The sequence below is a fragment of the Phyllopteryx taeniolatus genome, chromosome 20 (assembly GCF_024500385.1).
Source record: "Phyllopteryx taeniolatus isolate TA_2022b chromosome 20, UOR_Ptae_1.2, whole genome shotgun sequence".
Lineage (NCBI taxonomy): Eukaryota > Metazoa > Chordata > Actinopteri > Syngnathiformes > Syngnathidae > Phyllopteryx > Phyllopteryx taeniolatus.
Genome location: NC_084521.1, coordinates 8,246,436 through 8,260,931, shown reverse-complemented (window position 1 = coordinate 8,260,931; position 14,496 = coordinate 8,246,436). Strand labels below are relative to the sequence as shown.

At 39.6% G+C, this 14,496-nt stretch overlaps 1 protein-coding gene across 6 annotated transcripts in view; it reads left to right on the top strand.

Moving 5' to 3' along the window:
• The first annotated feature begins 285 nt into the window (after window positions 1-285).
• LOC133470349 (E3 ubiquitin-protein ligase HECW1) overlaps window positions 286-14,496 on the top strand; it is a 39,866-nt gene continuing 25,655 nt past the window's right edge. For 2 of the 6 annotated variants that reach the window (XM_061758637.1, XM_061758635.1), the window contains exons 1-4: window positions 286-470; window positions 9,397-9,712; window positions 11,219-11,326; window positions 12,275-12,360. In XM_061758637.1, the coding sequence (XP_061614621.1) occupies window positions 441-470; window positions 9,397-9,712; window positions 11,219-11,326; window positions 12,275-12,360 (540 nt within the window). In that variant the 5' untranslated portion in view covers window positions 286-440. Of the gene's footprint in view, window positions 471-7,370; window positions 7,431-9,396; window positions 9,713-9,811; window positions 11,327-12,274; window positions 12,361-14,496 lie in introns of those variants that run through there. The other 4 variants (XM_061758639.1, XM_061758638.1, XM_061758636.1 and 1 more) reach the window with 4 other exon arrangements.

Here is a 14,496-nt window from a genome sequence, read left to right as displayed (position 1 = left end):
AAAATCCCTAATTTTATCAAGTGACGCACATTTATCTACGGTGATGCCAAAAGGGGGACTTTCAAAATAAAAGCATAGTCAATCTAGGTCCAATCACTCGAAAACATTTGAATTTACCTCGTTAAATACGTATTGACGATATTTTGACACACAAATTATATTTATCCAGAGTAGTTTCCTTTTAAAAAAAAAATGGGCCGATAACTCCAAGCGTGAAGTTGTAGTGTATTTCCTTAACCGGAAGCGAATTCCTGGTTGAGTCAAGCTTCATTTTGGTCCATAGAAAGAGGAAAGGATGTGACTCCAGTCTCTCGTGTTTGTCATCAGCCCTTCATCTTTCACTCGTCTATCTGTGTCATTTCGTTCTTCGTTTGGGAATGGAGATCGATGGAAAGTAGCCGTTGCGCACCCTTTCCGGTTTTCACATTCGCGTCTGGAGAATGATCCACCGTCGGGTTATTTTATCCCAGGTAGGTGGAGCGTCACCATTGTTGCGGTGTAACCGTTAGATGATGCATCCGTGTAACATCAGCAGCGGCCCACAGCAGCGCCCGCTCGCTCGCTCGTTTCATCCTCTCCTACCCGTATCATAAACGACGTGTAGAATAAAATTCAAAAAACTTCGAGAGGAACAATAATATATCGTTTGTAAGTGGAATTTCATTTTTGTTCACTGTTGTTTTGAGCCCAGAGAGAGAGAATCGCGGTTTGTGCTTTATGACACACAAATTATGACATGTCTTTGAATTTAAATTGTGTATATGTCATTCCAGAATTGAAGAACAGTTTAATCCGCCAACATTTGAAAAACTGACTTTGTTTTTCTTTTCTTTTTTGATACTGTCAAATGAGGGTTCGCACCTCCTTTGTTTAGGGATTCCCCATTTTCACAATCCTCTTAAATATTGGGGCAACACATGACCTGTAAAGGCCTATTACTCTTGTCTGTGTGTAAAAAAAATTGCATACTTTGTGTCAGGCACAGGATCATCTGTCTTGCCGAAATAACACTTTCACCCTGCTGTCCAATTGACTGTTACTGCTAATATATTGCCAGTCATTAAAAAAAAATAAAAATCTGTGTTGTCATAATAATGAAAACCATGACCAATAAGAGGAAAGTGTCACTGTTGGGGATCTCAGTGTGTGTCACTATTTTCTTTTAAATATTTTATTGCATTGAAAACCTCAACAAAGGTATTGATGTAATCCGGGGCAGTTGTCAAGGCAATCATAAAATGCTTCTGCATTAAAAACCCATTTAAAAATAAAGGCTATACAGTCATCACATGCAATATTGTGGTTCACCTTTTGCGGGTTCACTGCATAGCAATTTATTTATTTTTTTAATCGTACAAATTATTTGTAGTATCACAGGATTTTGCGGTGTTTATTTTCCACCACCACTGACTCAACGTAACAATAAGTGCGAGCCAGGAGGAAAGTGTTTTAAAGACAGAATGTCCAAAGTTTGTGTTCGTTTACACTTAATAAAAGAAGTATTATTTTATCCACATTTTAATGGTGGGTGAAAATATAAATATTTCTAAATAATTTCAACTCAAAGGACAAAATCTGTTCCATGTTATCTGTAAAAGTTTTTCAAAAACTGTCAATCAATGAGGGGGGTCAGGAAAGTTTCAGGACCATAACCTAAAAACTGTGTGGACTGAATAACATACAACAGTTTTCCATCAAATTTTTCATCGTGTATTTTGGGTCAAAATCTCCCATTATTTCTGTTTCTGTAGACTTTATTAGTTATTTTTTTTGCTGGCATTAGGTGTTACATCGTTGTCAATGAAGCCCGTCTCAATAGAAGCCATGAAAGCGACAGTGATGACACTTTAAAACTGTAACCATGAAAAACTGTAACGACAAATATTTTTGGCCTATCTCGCTGTACCTTTTCGTAAAATCTTGCCTATATATATGTATTAATATTCAGAGGGCTTACTCATCTGAAAAAAAATCTTATCATTTTGTTTTATATTTCCATACTTTACCTTGAGATGTCTTCTTAGCCAGTAGTAGCAGCCCTGCTGGTGGTTTGCAAAGAAATTTGTTTCGAAATTCGACACAATACATAGTACAATTGAATTCCGCAACTTAAATTCTGGGGAAAATTTACCTGAAACTTTCTGGAAATTTACTGGAAGTTTTCCACCCCTTTGCAACCCCAACTGTGATAGATTCGCAGTGTTGAAAAATGACCTCACCCAGATGTATGCCAAGCCCTTTTAATATTTAACAGCTAGACTGGGATATGTGTTTCACATATCCGTAATTTAATTTTGCCTAGTCAAAAAGACCATTTCAGATAGCCGCAACTATATCCACAATTGTTATTTCAGAAATCTGCAGCGTCATTTCACCTAGAACAACTGTAACTTTTGCCATTCATGTTTGAGGTTTGTCATTACAGTTGTCTACAATTCTGCAGGTGAATTGCGTTTATCGGCAACTGAATTGTAGATATCTGTAACTCCTGTTTTAAGATGTCTACAGTTGGAATCTGACTAGTCAAAATTCTACAAAATTGTAGAAATCTCAAACTAGAGTTAGATATTGCTATCTGTTGTTTTCACCAGTCACAATTATGTTACAGATACTTTGAATGAACATTCCAACTATTTACACATTCACTGCCATTGACAGCTTTACAAGTCAAATATCCATGTTAACTGGGAAGGCTGGCAGTGAATGAGTTAAAATGTAATAACGACTTGTCAGAGAGACGTCATTATCTATACTGTTAATTCCCGATAGTCAAACTAAGCTTTTAAATGTTGACTCCACTTGTCATATGCGCTTCAGCCTTTTTGTAAGAAGTGAAAAGAAGGAGAATACTAAGAATAACACCATTGACGGCAGAGAGAAAAGATGCTACGGCAGATTGCACTTTTTATGCAACCACAGTTATTTCATAAATGTATCCAGCTATGTCTTGAGGTTTCATTTTGGACTGCAGGCTATGTGCTTTTATATGTCAACAAAAGTCAGCTTTCAAATAAGAAAGGGACACTTTTCCGCTATGCACCAAGGAGCACAACAAATGGGACACATTACCACGAAGTATTGCTAACCTTCCTCCATTAGTCTGCCCTTCATTACATGGTCACCAAGGAGTAACTGGAGCCGACACAGTCAACAGAGTCCATCCCCCTATGCTGGTCGAGTTCCAGTTGATCTAATTTCAAAGTATTTTTCCTTATAAATCAGTTATCAAAACTTAATCATAATAATGAACAAATTTGAATGTATTAACTGTACTGCCATATGTTAAAGTAATATTTTAACATTCTTACCTGTCCTACTAGTTAACCCCTATGGAAAGCCATTTGAGTATTTATTCGATATCCTTGATAGGGCTGAAACTAATGATTATTTTAATAATCGATTAATCTGTGGATAATTTGTTCAATTAATTGATAAATTAGATTAAATAAAATATAATAATTATTAATTGACATTTGATAATTATTAATTAATAATTATTATTATTTGACAGTGCAGAAAATTCACAAACATCATTTTATTATGATTCACTTACTTGTTTGGTCCTTAACATGTCAGATAATCACCAAAAATGTTGATTATTGTTTCCAAAACAAAAGCAGATGTTTGCAAATGTCTTATTTTGATTAAAAACAAAGAGTCAGTCTGCTTTCACTGAGGACTACATATATCCGAATATTGACTATTGAGAGGCTAAAATTGCAAGGATATGGACAATATTAAATTAAACAAGGTCTATAAACAAATAATCGATTATCAAAATAGTTGTCGATTAATTTGATAATCGATTAGTTGTCGATTAATCGTTGCACCTCTACCTTGATGTCCGGCTTAAGGTCCATGCTCTAGTATGCTCTTTGTTCTCACTCATAAGACAAGTCATTGCTATAGTAGGTCAGTTGTCTTACAACTGTTTTTTCAATAGTGCCAGTTTTAGCCTACTAGAATGCAATCAATCCTTACTCGTAAAGTACTCTGCTGCACTAGTAACCCCAGTATGCCCAAGTCGTGTGTATGTGTCACACGACTGGAGTCTGGAGCCTCCCAGACTCTACTGGTAGGACCAAAATGTCTAGTAGTTTTGCCTCACTAGTCATACTAGTATGCCAAAGTTGTCATACAAGTGTGCAGAACTGTCATTCAGAGGTGGAAGGCAGTAGTTGAGATTCTGTGGATGTTCCGAAGAGTCACTAGGGTGCTCTGTTTAAATTATATTATCTGTCAATCAAATCATGAATTTTTATGTATGGAAATTCAAACATGATAAGGTATACGGTTTTAACATTTTTCTTTTAACAATTTCTGAACTACATATTTGATATGTAGTCAAATGTGTTATGGCCAGTTTATGTGCTCTCCCTCTCAAAACGGGCTCAAAGCGCATATCAGTTTCCACTTGAAATGGAGCATTCACAATATCTTGAGTCCATGTGGACAGCAGTGATTGGCTGACAACCTCAGTTACCCATCCTTGTTATGAACAATGAGTTGAAGAAAGGCTGGCTACCTTTGGAGATAATTATTGAGCTATAGTAGGAGATTATTTCATTTCCTGCAGGCTTTCCTGTCTCCTATACTGCCTGCTCTGCATGTGTGCTCAATGAATAATTATGTCATCTTGAAGGCAATTATACTAGTTCATCATGGGAATTTCAGAACACGGAAAGGACAACTGAATATTACCCTGGAGAATGCTGCATCTATGTTAGTGTAACTAGCTGTGTCACCTTTATAATGTGATACGAAAGACTAATGAGGACTGTGGGGATTTGAACGTGAATGGATCAAGAATTCCTTTATTTGTCATTACGTTTGCATACTGCAATTTGCATACATCGCTGCAATTAGCTAATTTATTGAATATAGTTAAGGCAGATGAATATGGAATGTGTAACGAAACAGCTCGACATCTTTAAGATGATGTTCAAATCAAGGACATCTCAATGACATCCAACGGTATCACATATTACAGCCTACAGAAAAAAAAACATTACTACTTTCAAGCAGTCTCTAGTCTCAACCATATTCAAAATAAGGAATATAATAAAATTGAGGCTTTACATTTATTCACAGCTTTATTTCGAGCAGATTTTAACATGGTAACAAAAAGTGTTGTCCTTTTTTAAAAAAAAAAAAAAAAGTTCTATACTTGATTGTCCATCCATCCATCCATTTTCTGAGCCGCTTCTCCTCACTAGGGTCGCGGGCGTGCTGGAGCCTATCCCAGCTGTCATCGGGCAGGAGGCGGGGTACACCCTGAACTGGTTGCCAGCCAATCGCAGGGCACATAGGAACAAACAACCATTCACACTCACAGTCATGCCTACGGGCAATTTAGAGTCTCCAATTCATGCATGTTTTTGGGATGTGGGAGGAAACCGGAGTGCCCGGAGAAAACCCATGCAGGCACGGGGAGAACATGCAAACTCCACACAGGCGGGGCCGGGGATTGAACCCGCGTCCTCAGAACTGTGAGGCTGACGCTCTAACCAGTCGGCCACCGTGCCGCTTATACTTGATTGTCCCCTTCCTTACCTAAAATACATTGCTGCTAACTCAAAACCCACAATGTAATTAAAGTATTGCATTTAATCTGTATGAAATCAGCATTATTCATAGACTTACACTGCCACCAAATTTTGCCCTGCCCGGAATCAGTCTGACTTGGTTCAATTCAATTAGACCTGTGTTGTCTATTCTCAGCTCAAAAAATTACAGTCATTATCCAAGGTCGTAGGCGGTTGGAGTCGTAAATCAGAGTAATGGCGAGTGGCTCTTGACGTTAAAGTCCATTTTCTTCCAAACAAAGTGGGCGGTACCGTCTGTGGCTTAGGTTTGATGGACGCTTGTGACTTTGATAAAGATAAATGTCAAATGCGTGTCGGTGTAAAGTGTCATTTTATCGTCTTCAAAAGTGCACATACCTGTTTTTAATCAGACAGTGACACACACATAAAAAAAAATATCAACGTACTGTACTATTTTTCATGTTGGCTGGCCATGTTTTTTTGTTTGTTTGTTTGTTTGTTTGTTTTAAAGCTCAAAAACAAATACTTGTAGTCTGATAACTAGAAGCGCCTAAATTACTTGAAGAGAATAATATATTACACACGTCATGTGGTGAAAAAGCTTTGTTCCAGTATGATCATGAAATATACGCATTTCATCGTCTTCAGTTTGTCAGAGCTTAAATACAATTGACTGGTTGTCCTAATGGTGGTCTGTGTATTCTGTGGTTTGTTGTGACTCGTTTAGGACACTCGCCTTCTTTCCTTTACTGATGATCTTAGTAAACACATCAGAACCAATTTTTGATCTGAAACTGATCCCAACAGATGAGGTGCACCAGAAATACATGCGGCACAATGCGTAATCAATTATTTAACCAATAGGAGGGTACCTCTGAATCTCAATTATTCAACATACGGATACATAAGACGTTTTGCACAACTCTATGCTTCTAATTTTTGAGAACAGTCTGGGGGTGGTGGCCCTTTTATGTTCTTGATTGACTCTGCCTCAGTGAAGAAAGCAAAGTCCATATAGGTTTGGTAGGATGAGTTTGGTGTGAAAGAGCATGATGTCAACTTCACCACACCACTACTACAACAGACATCGTTAGCCAGGACCTTCTTATCCAACAACACTGACCTCTTTTTGCCGAGTTGTCCAATGTTTTTACAATGGCTGTGATTGAGTTGAATTTTTTTCGTAGCTTCACATTCGCTTGCTTTTAAGCCACCTCGGGATTTCATGTTGGTTACTCCACTAACTAATATAATTGTCTTCAGAGGCCAAACCCAAATCTGAAACCGAGCGTAGGCATTCATTGCTATTTATTGTTTGAATACCCAATGTAATAGCACTCACCTGAGCCACAAAACACACCTGTCAGTCACCTTTTCCAACACTTTTGTTCAGATGAAAAATGTGTTTGTTCAAATAAAAGCTACTGCCTTCTAAGTTAGGTATCAAAATATGGATGAACATACCTGGAAATAAATGCTGAGATGTTGATCCTTCTCCCATATTCATATTTTAATGTCAAATCCAAATGTGTCCAGTCTACAGCAAAAGTAAAGAAATCAGCCCCACTGTTCCAATACCTTTGGAATCGTATGTGTGGGTATGTTTTCTTTGTTTGTTTGATTGTTTACCATTTTGTGGCTGAATCATTCATATTTTTATCTGAAAAAGATAGAAGGATGAAAGGATGATCCCATGGTCCCCCCCACCCCCACATAGTTTCACATACAATTCTATATTAGATCTACACCTGCTGCATTCGCTGCCTCTGCTTTTCTGTTCTGTGGTTTGTAACTGAGCGTCCCTCTCCTCCTCACACCTCCCTCAGGTTTTGGTCTGCTTTGGGTTGACTGGTCATTATGCTGATGCCGATCTGTAGTATCAAGGTCAGTGCCCAAACCACCAACACCACACCCACACACCCACCCTACCCCACACACCACCTGCCACCAACTACCCACTACCATCCAGTTCTTTTTTCATTTCCCTGCTTACCACCATCCGGCCAGGATTCACCAAATACTCTACTAATTGTGTTAGTTAGAAAACCGTGGGCTGAATCCATTTTCATGGTGTTTTTTCCTCAGTTGCGTTGTGACAATAGCAAAAGCGTGATTTTTTTTTTTCTTTGCGTGCCAACAACCTGCCTCTTCTTCACCAACTGCATGCTCAAAGTGCTTCAGCATTTAGAGTGAGCCGTCCGTCAAGGCTGGCTGAGCCATGCCCTGAAGCTCCTTTCTAACTAGAGCATTACATGATCCGAGATCCTGGGAAGGAAAATGGTCTTCCTTCATTACAACTTAAATGTATTCACAGTGTCTGTGTTAAAGAGACACAACTATTATAAGGGCCATTTCACAAAATTAATAGATGGATTGATAGATCTGATGTATTTAAATTAACTTTATACAGATTTCTAATAAAACTACAGAGAATATGCAACAATGCATCAAGAGTCGTAACATTTAATTTGCTGTTCCTTTTACAAACATTATGATCCCTCTACCATACCAACAGTTAATGGGGGGGTGGAAATGTCTTATACAGCTTGCAATGCTCAGTTATGAGAGCATAACAAATTAAACTAGGTGAAAGACAAATCAGCAGCACAAACCAGACACAAGAAAAAGCATGAGCAGAGATAAAATGCACAGTCCAAAGAACACTCAGATTAAAAAAAAAAAAAAAATGTCCATTCATTATACAGTATGTTTCTAAACAAAATTGTTATAAAAAAATTAATAAATTGAATTTTGAAGCTCGTAATATGACTAAAGTGTAGAATTTGAGATAAAGGAACAAGATGTGACGGCACGGTGGACGACTGGTTAGAGCGTCAGCTTCACAGTTCTGAGGAGTGGGGTTTAATCCCCGGCCCCGCCTGTGTGGAGATTGCATGTTCTCCCCGTGCCTGCGTGGGTTTTCTCCGGGCACTCCGGTTTCCTCCCACATCCCAAAAACATGCATGAATTGGAGACTCTAAATTGCCCGTAGGCGTGACTGTGAGTGCGAATGGTTGTTTGTTCCTATGTGCCCTGCAATTGGCTGGCAACCCGTTCAGGGTGTACCCCGCCTCCTGCCCGATGACAGCTGGGATAGGCTCCAGCACGTCCGCGACCCTTGTGAGGAGAAGCGGCTCAGAAAATGGATGGATGGATGGAACAAGATGTTGTGGCATTCAAATGTGCGTGAGTTAATAAAAGAAATTCAAATAGGGGTGTTTATTTCTCGGTGCTCTGTAATGATGTATACCAACTATTTAATGTGTCAGTACTTTTTGCGCAACTTGCTGTTCTCTAACAAGGAGCAGAATGGCAAAATTCACAATAGATGACCCATGAATATACCATTTCATTCATTCATTTAATTTCATTTTTGAAACAGTCATCTTTATCATGGCGTTCACATTTTGATCGCAATTGATCAGAAGTTTTCAGACGGAAGTGGCCACTGAGCTTAGCATCGTGTTATCAGTCGATTGCAACAGAGAGACTGGACATTTTCTGTTGTGAATTTTGCCGTTTAGCTCCTCGTTTGAGAAAAGCAATTTGTGCAAAAAGTATAAAAAGTCAAATTAAGGTTATAGTGCATTTTAGGTTCATCCTGAATTTTCACCCGAAAAAGCCCAATATCCCTAACTTTTGTGAGTATGTAAGATTTACTGTTACCTAATTATGGTCTTTACCAAAAGTTACTGAAAACGAAGCATTATGAGATATACAGTGTCAGCCGACCAACCTGATTAGCTTGTTATAGGAGAAATACACAGCAGGAATCAGCGTTAGAAATGTTCTCAATTGTTTGTACTTTGTTATCTGTGGAACTGAAGGCTTGCTATCCATTGCATTCCAGAACCTGTACCAGAATCGCCTTTTCGGCCTGGCGGCCATGGCTTCACCGACCCGCAGCAACCAGGGCCGCCAGCGCTGTAAGGATCGTCACAGCTATGGCCCAGACACATATGCTGTCAGCGGTCTGAACCAGGAAGCCTTCATGTTGGGGTTGTCACGGTCAACCAGTGACACCGATCTGGTCTCCCCAGACACTCGCTCCACCCTCACCGTAAGCTCTTCGTACTACACTATAGGCCAGTCTGAGGACCTTGTGATCACATGGGACATCAAGGAGGAAGTGGATGCTGGGGACTGGATTGGAATGTATCTCGTCGGTAAGTGAATGTGAGAATGTTATGGTTCTTGGCGTTTATTGTTTACTGGCATTTTTATCCATCCATCCATCCATTTTCTGAGCCGCTTCTCCTCACTAGGGTCGCGGGCGTGCTGGAGCCTATCCCAGCTGTCATCGGGCAGGAGGCGGGGTACACCCTGAACTGGTTGCCAGCCAATCGCAGGGCACATACAAACAAACAACCATTCGCACTCACAGTCACACCTACGGGCAATTTAGAGTCTCCAATTAATGCATGTTTTTGGGATGTGGGAGGAAACCGGAGTGCCCGGAGAAAACCCACGCAGGCACGGGGAGAACATGCAAACTCCACACAGGCGGGGACGGGGATTGAACCCCGCACCTCAGAACTGTGAAGCTGGCGCTCTAACCAGTCGTCCACCGTGCCCTGGCATTTTTATATTTAAAAAATAAAAAAATAAATGTCACAGCGCTCAAGTAGGAAAATGCCAGAAGCACTTGCTTGTCAACAGAATTAATGATTCAATTTCTTGCACATTTTTTGTGGAAGAACAATTTCTTCCATGAGAAGAGTTAGTTCTTTTCATGGAAGAAATTGTTAGTTCTTTTCATGGAAGTATACTGGAGAAATTACACTTTGCTACAATGTAGTCAGTGTATAGCTTGTATAACAAAGTAAATGTAGTGTCTCCTTAATATATAACTTAACACACAACCATTGATGTCTTGACCACTGGTAACAAAAGCGAGTACACACCTTATGAAAATCTCCAAATTGGGCACAATTAGCCATTTTCCCTCCCCAGTGTCATGTCACTCATTAGCGTTACAAGGTTGCAGGTATGTTAAATTTGGTTTTCTCGCTCTCACATGCTGTCATATTGGTCACTGGAAGTTCAGTATGGGATCTCATGACAAATAACTCTGAGGACCTGATCAAAAGAATCGTTGCTCTACATAAATATGGCCGAGGGTACAAGAAGATTGCCAAAACTGAAACTGACCCCAAACAATATAATGGAACAAGACATGGCGCTCGCTAATATAATGATTCACAATGCTGATAATTGTGCAGCTGGTATGGGATCAATTCCTTCCTGTCCTGTTCAAAATCATGACTGGCAGTCCTTTCAGGTTGTAGTCCACCTTTTGCCCAAGTTAGAGGGGATAGGTATATGGTATAGTGAATGGCTAGCAAGCGAGATGCAACAATAGTTAAGTTGTGTTTAGGGTAGGCTACCTATTGGAAATGTCCACACCTTAGTCTGGATCTAACCTTATTTACAGTAGGTCCAAATCAAGGTCCTTATTGCAGCATTGCCATTCATGCACTTTTGAAATGATGTTCATGTAATTGCGTCCAACCACCAGAACACTTTCACCTTAACAGTTACAATGTGTAAAAACCTTTGCAGCGTTGTTGTGAATTTTTAGCTTCCTGTCATTCATTTCAACGCGTAACAATAAAATATTTTGTTAGTTAAAATAATGATTCAGATCTTAGTGGTTATAGCTGTCTTTTCAGATGAGCCTTTATCTGAGAACTTTCTGGATTATAAGAACCGAGGAATCAACGGATCTCACAAAGGACAAATAGTTTGGAAAATCGACTGCAGCTCTCACTTCAGTGACTGTAAGTTCCTTTCTCGTGCCTCTGGAATATTTTATTTTTTTATTTATTTACCATTTTAGATATTTGAGGTTTTGCCACTGTTCTGGAATGTACTTGAAAGTAAAATACACTATGTATGTATTTTTACAACACTCAAAGCTCTTTTAAGAGCTTGAATTTTGCCAATTTGAATTCATGAGTTAGAGCAGCACTGTCAGCACAAAATGCATGTATTTATTTTGATGTATGTAGTATCCTAATAGAAAATCTTTGTTTATGTAATTTAATTTTGTTCAAGTTTCCATACTGTATATCTTGTTTGTTTACCATAGTGCATTTGAATTGAAAAACATTTATGCGTAAGTTATTTGTATTCGATGTAGCCGTTTATCGTGAAGTATACGTTGGGAAGAAAATGTGCCTTATAAATAATAGTCTTCAAATTCAGTACAGTTAGACTTTTTAAAACACACTCACAATCTTTAATCTACTTGTTCTCACTCTCTTTGTTGTACAGTTCTCCAAAGCTGTTATTGTGCACTCCCAGTTGAAGTTTACTGTCTAGCTGACATAAAATGAAAGAGACTTAAATATTGTAGATTTAAACACCAAAATATTTAACCAAACCATATAATTTCGTTTTAACGAAAGCCTGCTAGCTTAATGCTAATATATAATGCAAGTCTTTATAGACGGGCTAATGGGAATTAGCATAGATGTTACTGTTAGCACAACTGCTACTTTAACACATAAAAACCACAACACACACAAAGAGTGCATTAAAGAATAATCACAGGAATATATTCTCTCTCCCCTGTGGGAACAACATCTTATAGTTGGGGATTGTCGTTGCCATTTCTTCTTGCGCTCTTACGCTGCATCTCTTCCAGTAGACCTCAGAAGATTGTTTTTGTTTTGTTAATTGAATAAATTTGTTTTTTTTCCATCTTTGCCATGTTCCGCCCACAGCTGAGACACTGGTCTGCTTCAAGTACTACCATGGCGTCACCGGAGCGCTGAGGGCAACCACATCCAGTCTCACCATCAAAAAGCCTGTGAGTCTTACTTCAAGTCATAGCTTGACTCTATGCTGCAGTTGCAACGTTTATCATCTCTGCTTACATACTGTACACATTGATAACAAATGAAGCAGGGGGGAAAACACTCATGGGTTTACTCTGGTGACAGTTGTGCCTCCAGCTTTTTCCAGATACCCTTTTGAGCACAGCTGGCAGTATTTGCCAGTGAAAGATCACGTCCTTGTCGCTTTAACAGCTAATCGTATTGGTTGCTCTCTCTGTGGTGCTGAGACCCGAGGGAGTGTGTTTAATCTCTCTGTGAGCTCTTTGAGTCTGTCTGTGCTGACACTCCACGCTAGCAGAATAAGAAATGGCTGTTAAAGGGAAAATTAATGGTTGACGCTGACGTCTATGATGGTCACGTGTAAATTTGGTTCGATTTGTCTCAGACAGAAGTAGAATGAATAAGATTAACACTAAAAACTAAAATTAGATTATTGATTGTTGAACCTCTGCCGTCCAATATGATCAATTTTGGGATGCTGGTCAACCTCTGATTTGTTACGATTTTTCCCACAGTAAATAATAATATGAAGTGACATTATCCATTCCTGGGTCCAACTGGTGCCATTAGGAATTGTCCTTCAACTATATCGAACGACATTCGGAAAATAACTGACCAATTCATGAATTAACCATTTTACGAATCATTTTGTATATTCATATGATTATAGTGAAACTGGTGGCACGGTGAACAACTGGTTACCACATATGCCTCACAGTTCTGAGAACCGGGGTTCAAATCCTGGCCCCCGCCTGTGTGGAGTTTGCATGTTCTCCCCATGCCTGCGTGGGTTTTCTCCGGGCACTCCGGTTTCCTCCCACATTCCAAATGTGTGCGTGAATGGTTGTTTGTTTATATGTGCCCTGCGATTGGCTGGCGACCAGGTCAGGGTGTACCCCGCCTCTCGCCCGAAGATTGCTGGGATAGGCTCCAGCATGCCCGCGACCCTAGTGAGGATAAGCGGAACGGAAGATATGCATGTATGTATGTATGTATAGTGAAACCTGCGTATCTCGGAGGATACATTTGTTGTATAGTTTTACTCCCCACACACTGTAAACACATTTAAACTTGTTAAACCACTCCTGAACTTACTAAAACACACTATTTAAAGTATTCCGAGCACCTGTTCTCACGCTCTCACCGTCAAGTTATGGGAGACTATTGTATTCCTTAGTTTCTTCCTCACCAACCTTTTATCCACTTGAGAGAAATTATTACTCTTGAGTCATCACTGTCTTTTTTTTTTTTTGCTAGCCTTTGCCTTGATCTACAAAATATTTCTCCAAATGTTGCATCAATTTTATACACCGACCTCAGATCCCTTTTTATCTTCTAGTTGAATCTGACTTGTGAGCCTCCACACATCCGTCTGCATCAAGCGTACTCCGTATCGTAGCTGGCGACGATGAGACGTACTCGCTTCAATTTTGAGGTCTTCCTGTCGGAGCAGTCTCATGTGGGACATCTCCATGACAACACGCATCGTGATGGCTTTTGATTCCGAGTGATGCATTACATTCATGCACCACTTTTGACATGATCTTTGCGTTCTCGCATGCTGGACCAAGAGTTTAAATTAGCATCACAGAGGTCAAAGGAACATTGTAATATGTTGCAAATACGTAACGAAACTAGGTCTTGTCATTCCAAAGTCTATCAGTCAGAGCCTATAGTGCGAGAAGGGATCGTATTTCTGTGTGTTCCGTCTCAATCTGCTGCTGCGGGCACTTTGGAAATGCTGATGGGATGAGAACCTGATCCATACTCGCTTCTTCAGCACAAATGAATAAAAATAACCATTGATAGGAGAACAGGAGGGTGGAGTCAAGATAATAGAGGACAGTCCAGTTCAGGCTGCCGATAGAGAAGTATTTCTATGTATGCATGTGATGGACTGCATGTGTCTTCAGCTGGGGCTGCTACCTCCCGGTCACCATGAAAGGAACAGCACAAAGAGGATGAGGCTTTCCTGGATAGCTTGGGTAAAGCTCAATATTTAATCTTGCGTGACGTATCGACTTCTTTTAACAGCCACGTGATTTGAAACTGAAGTGTGACGACATATTTGACATTTCCCTTTTACAGTATTTAGTCTTTTTGCAGCA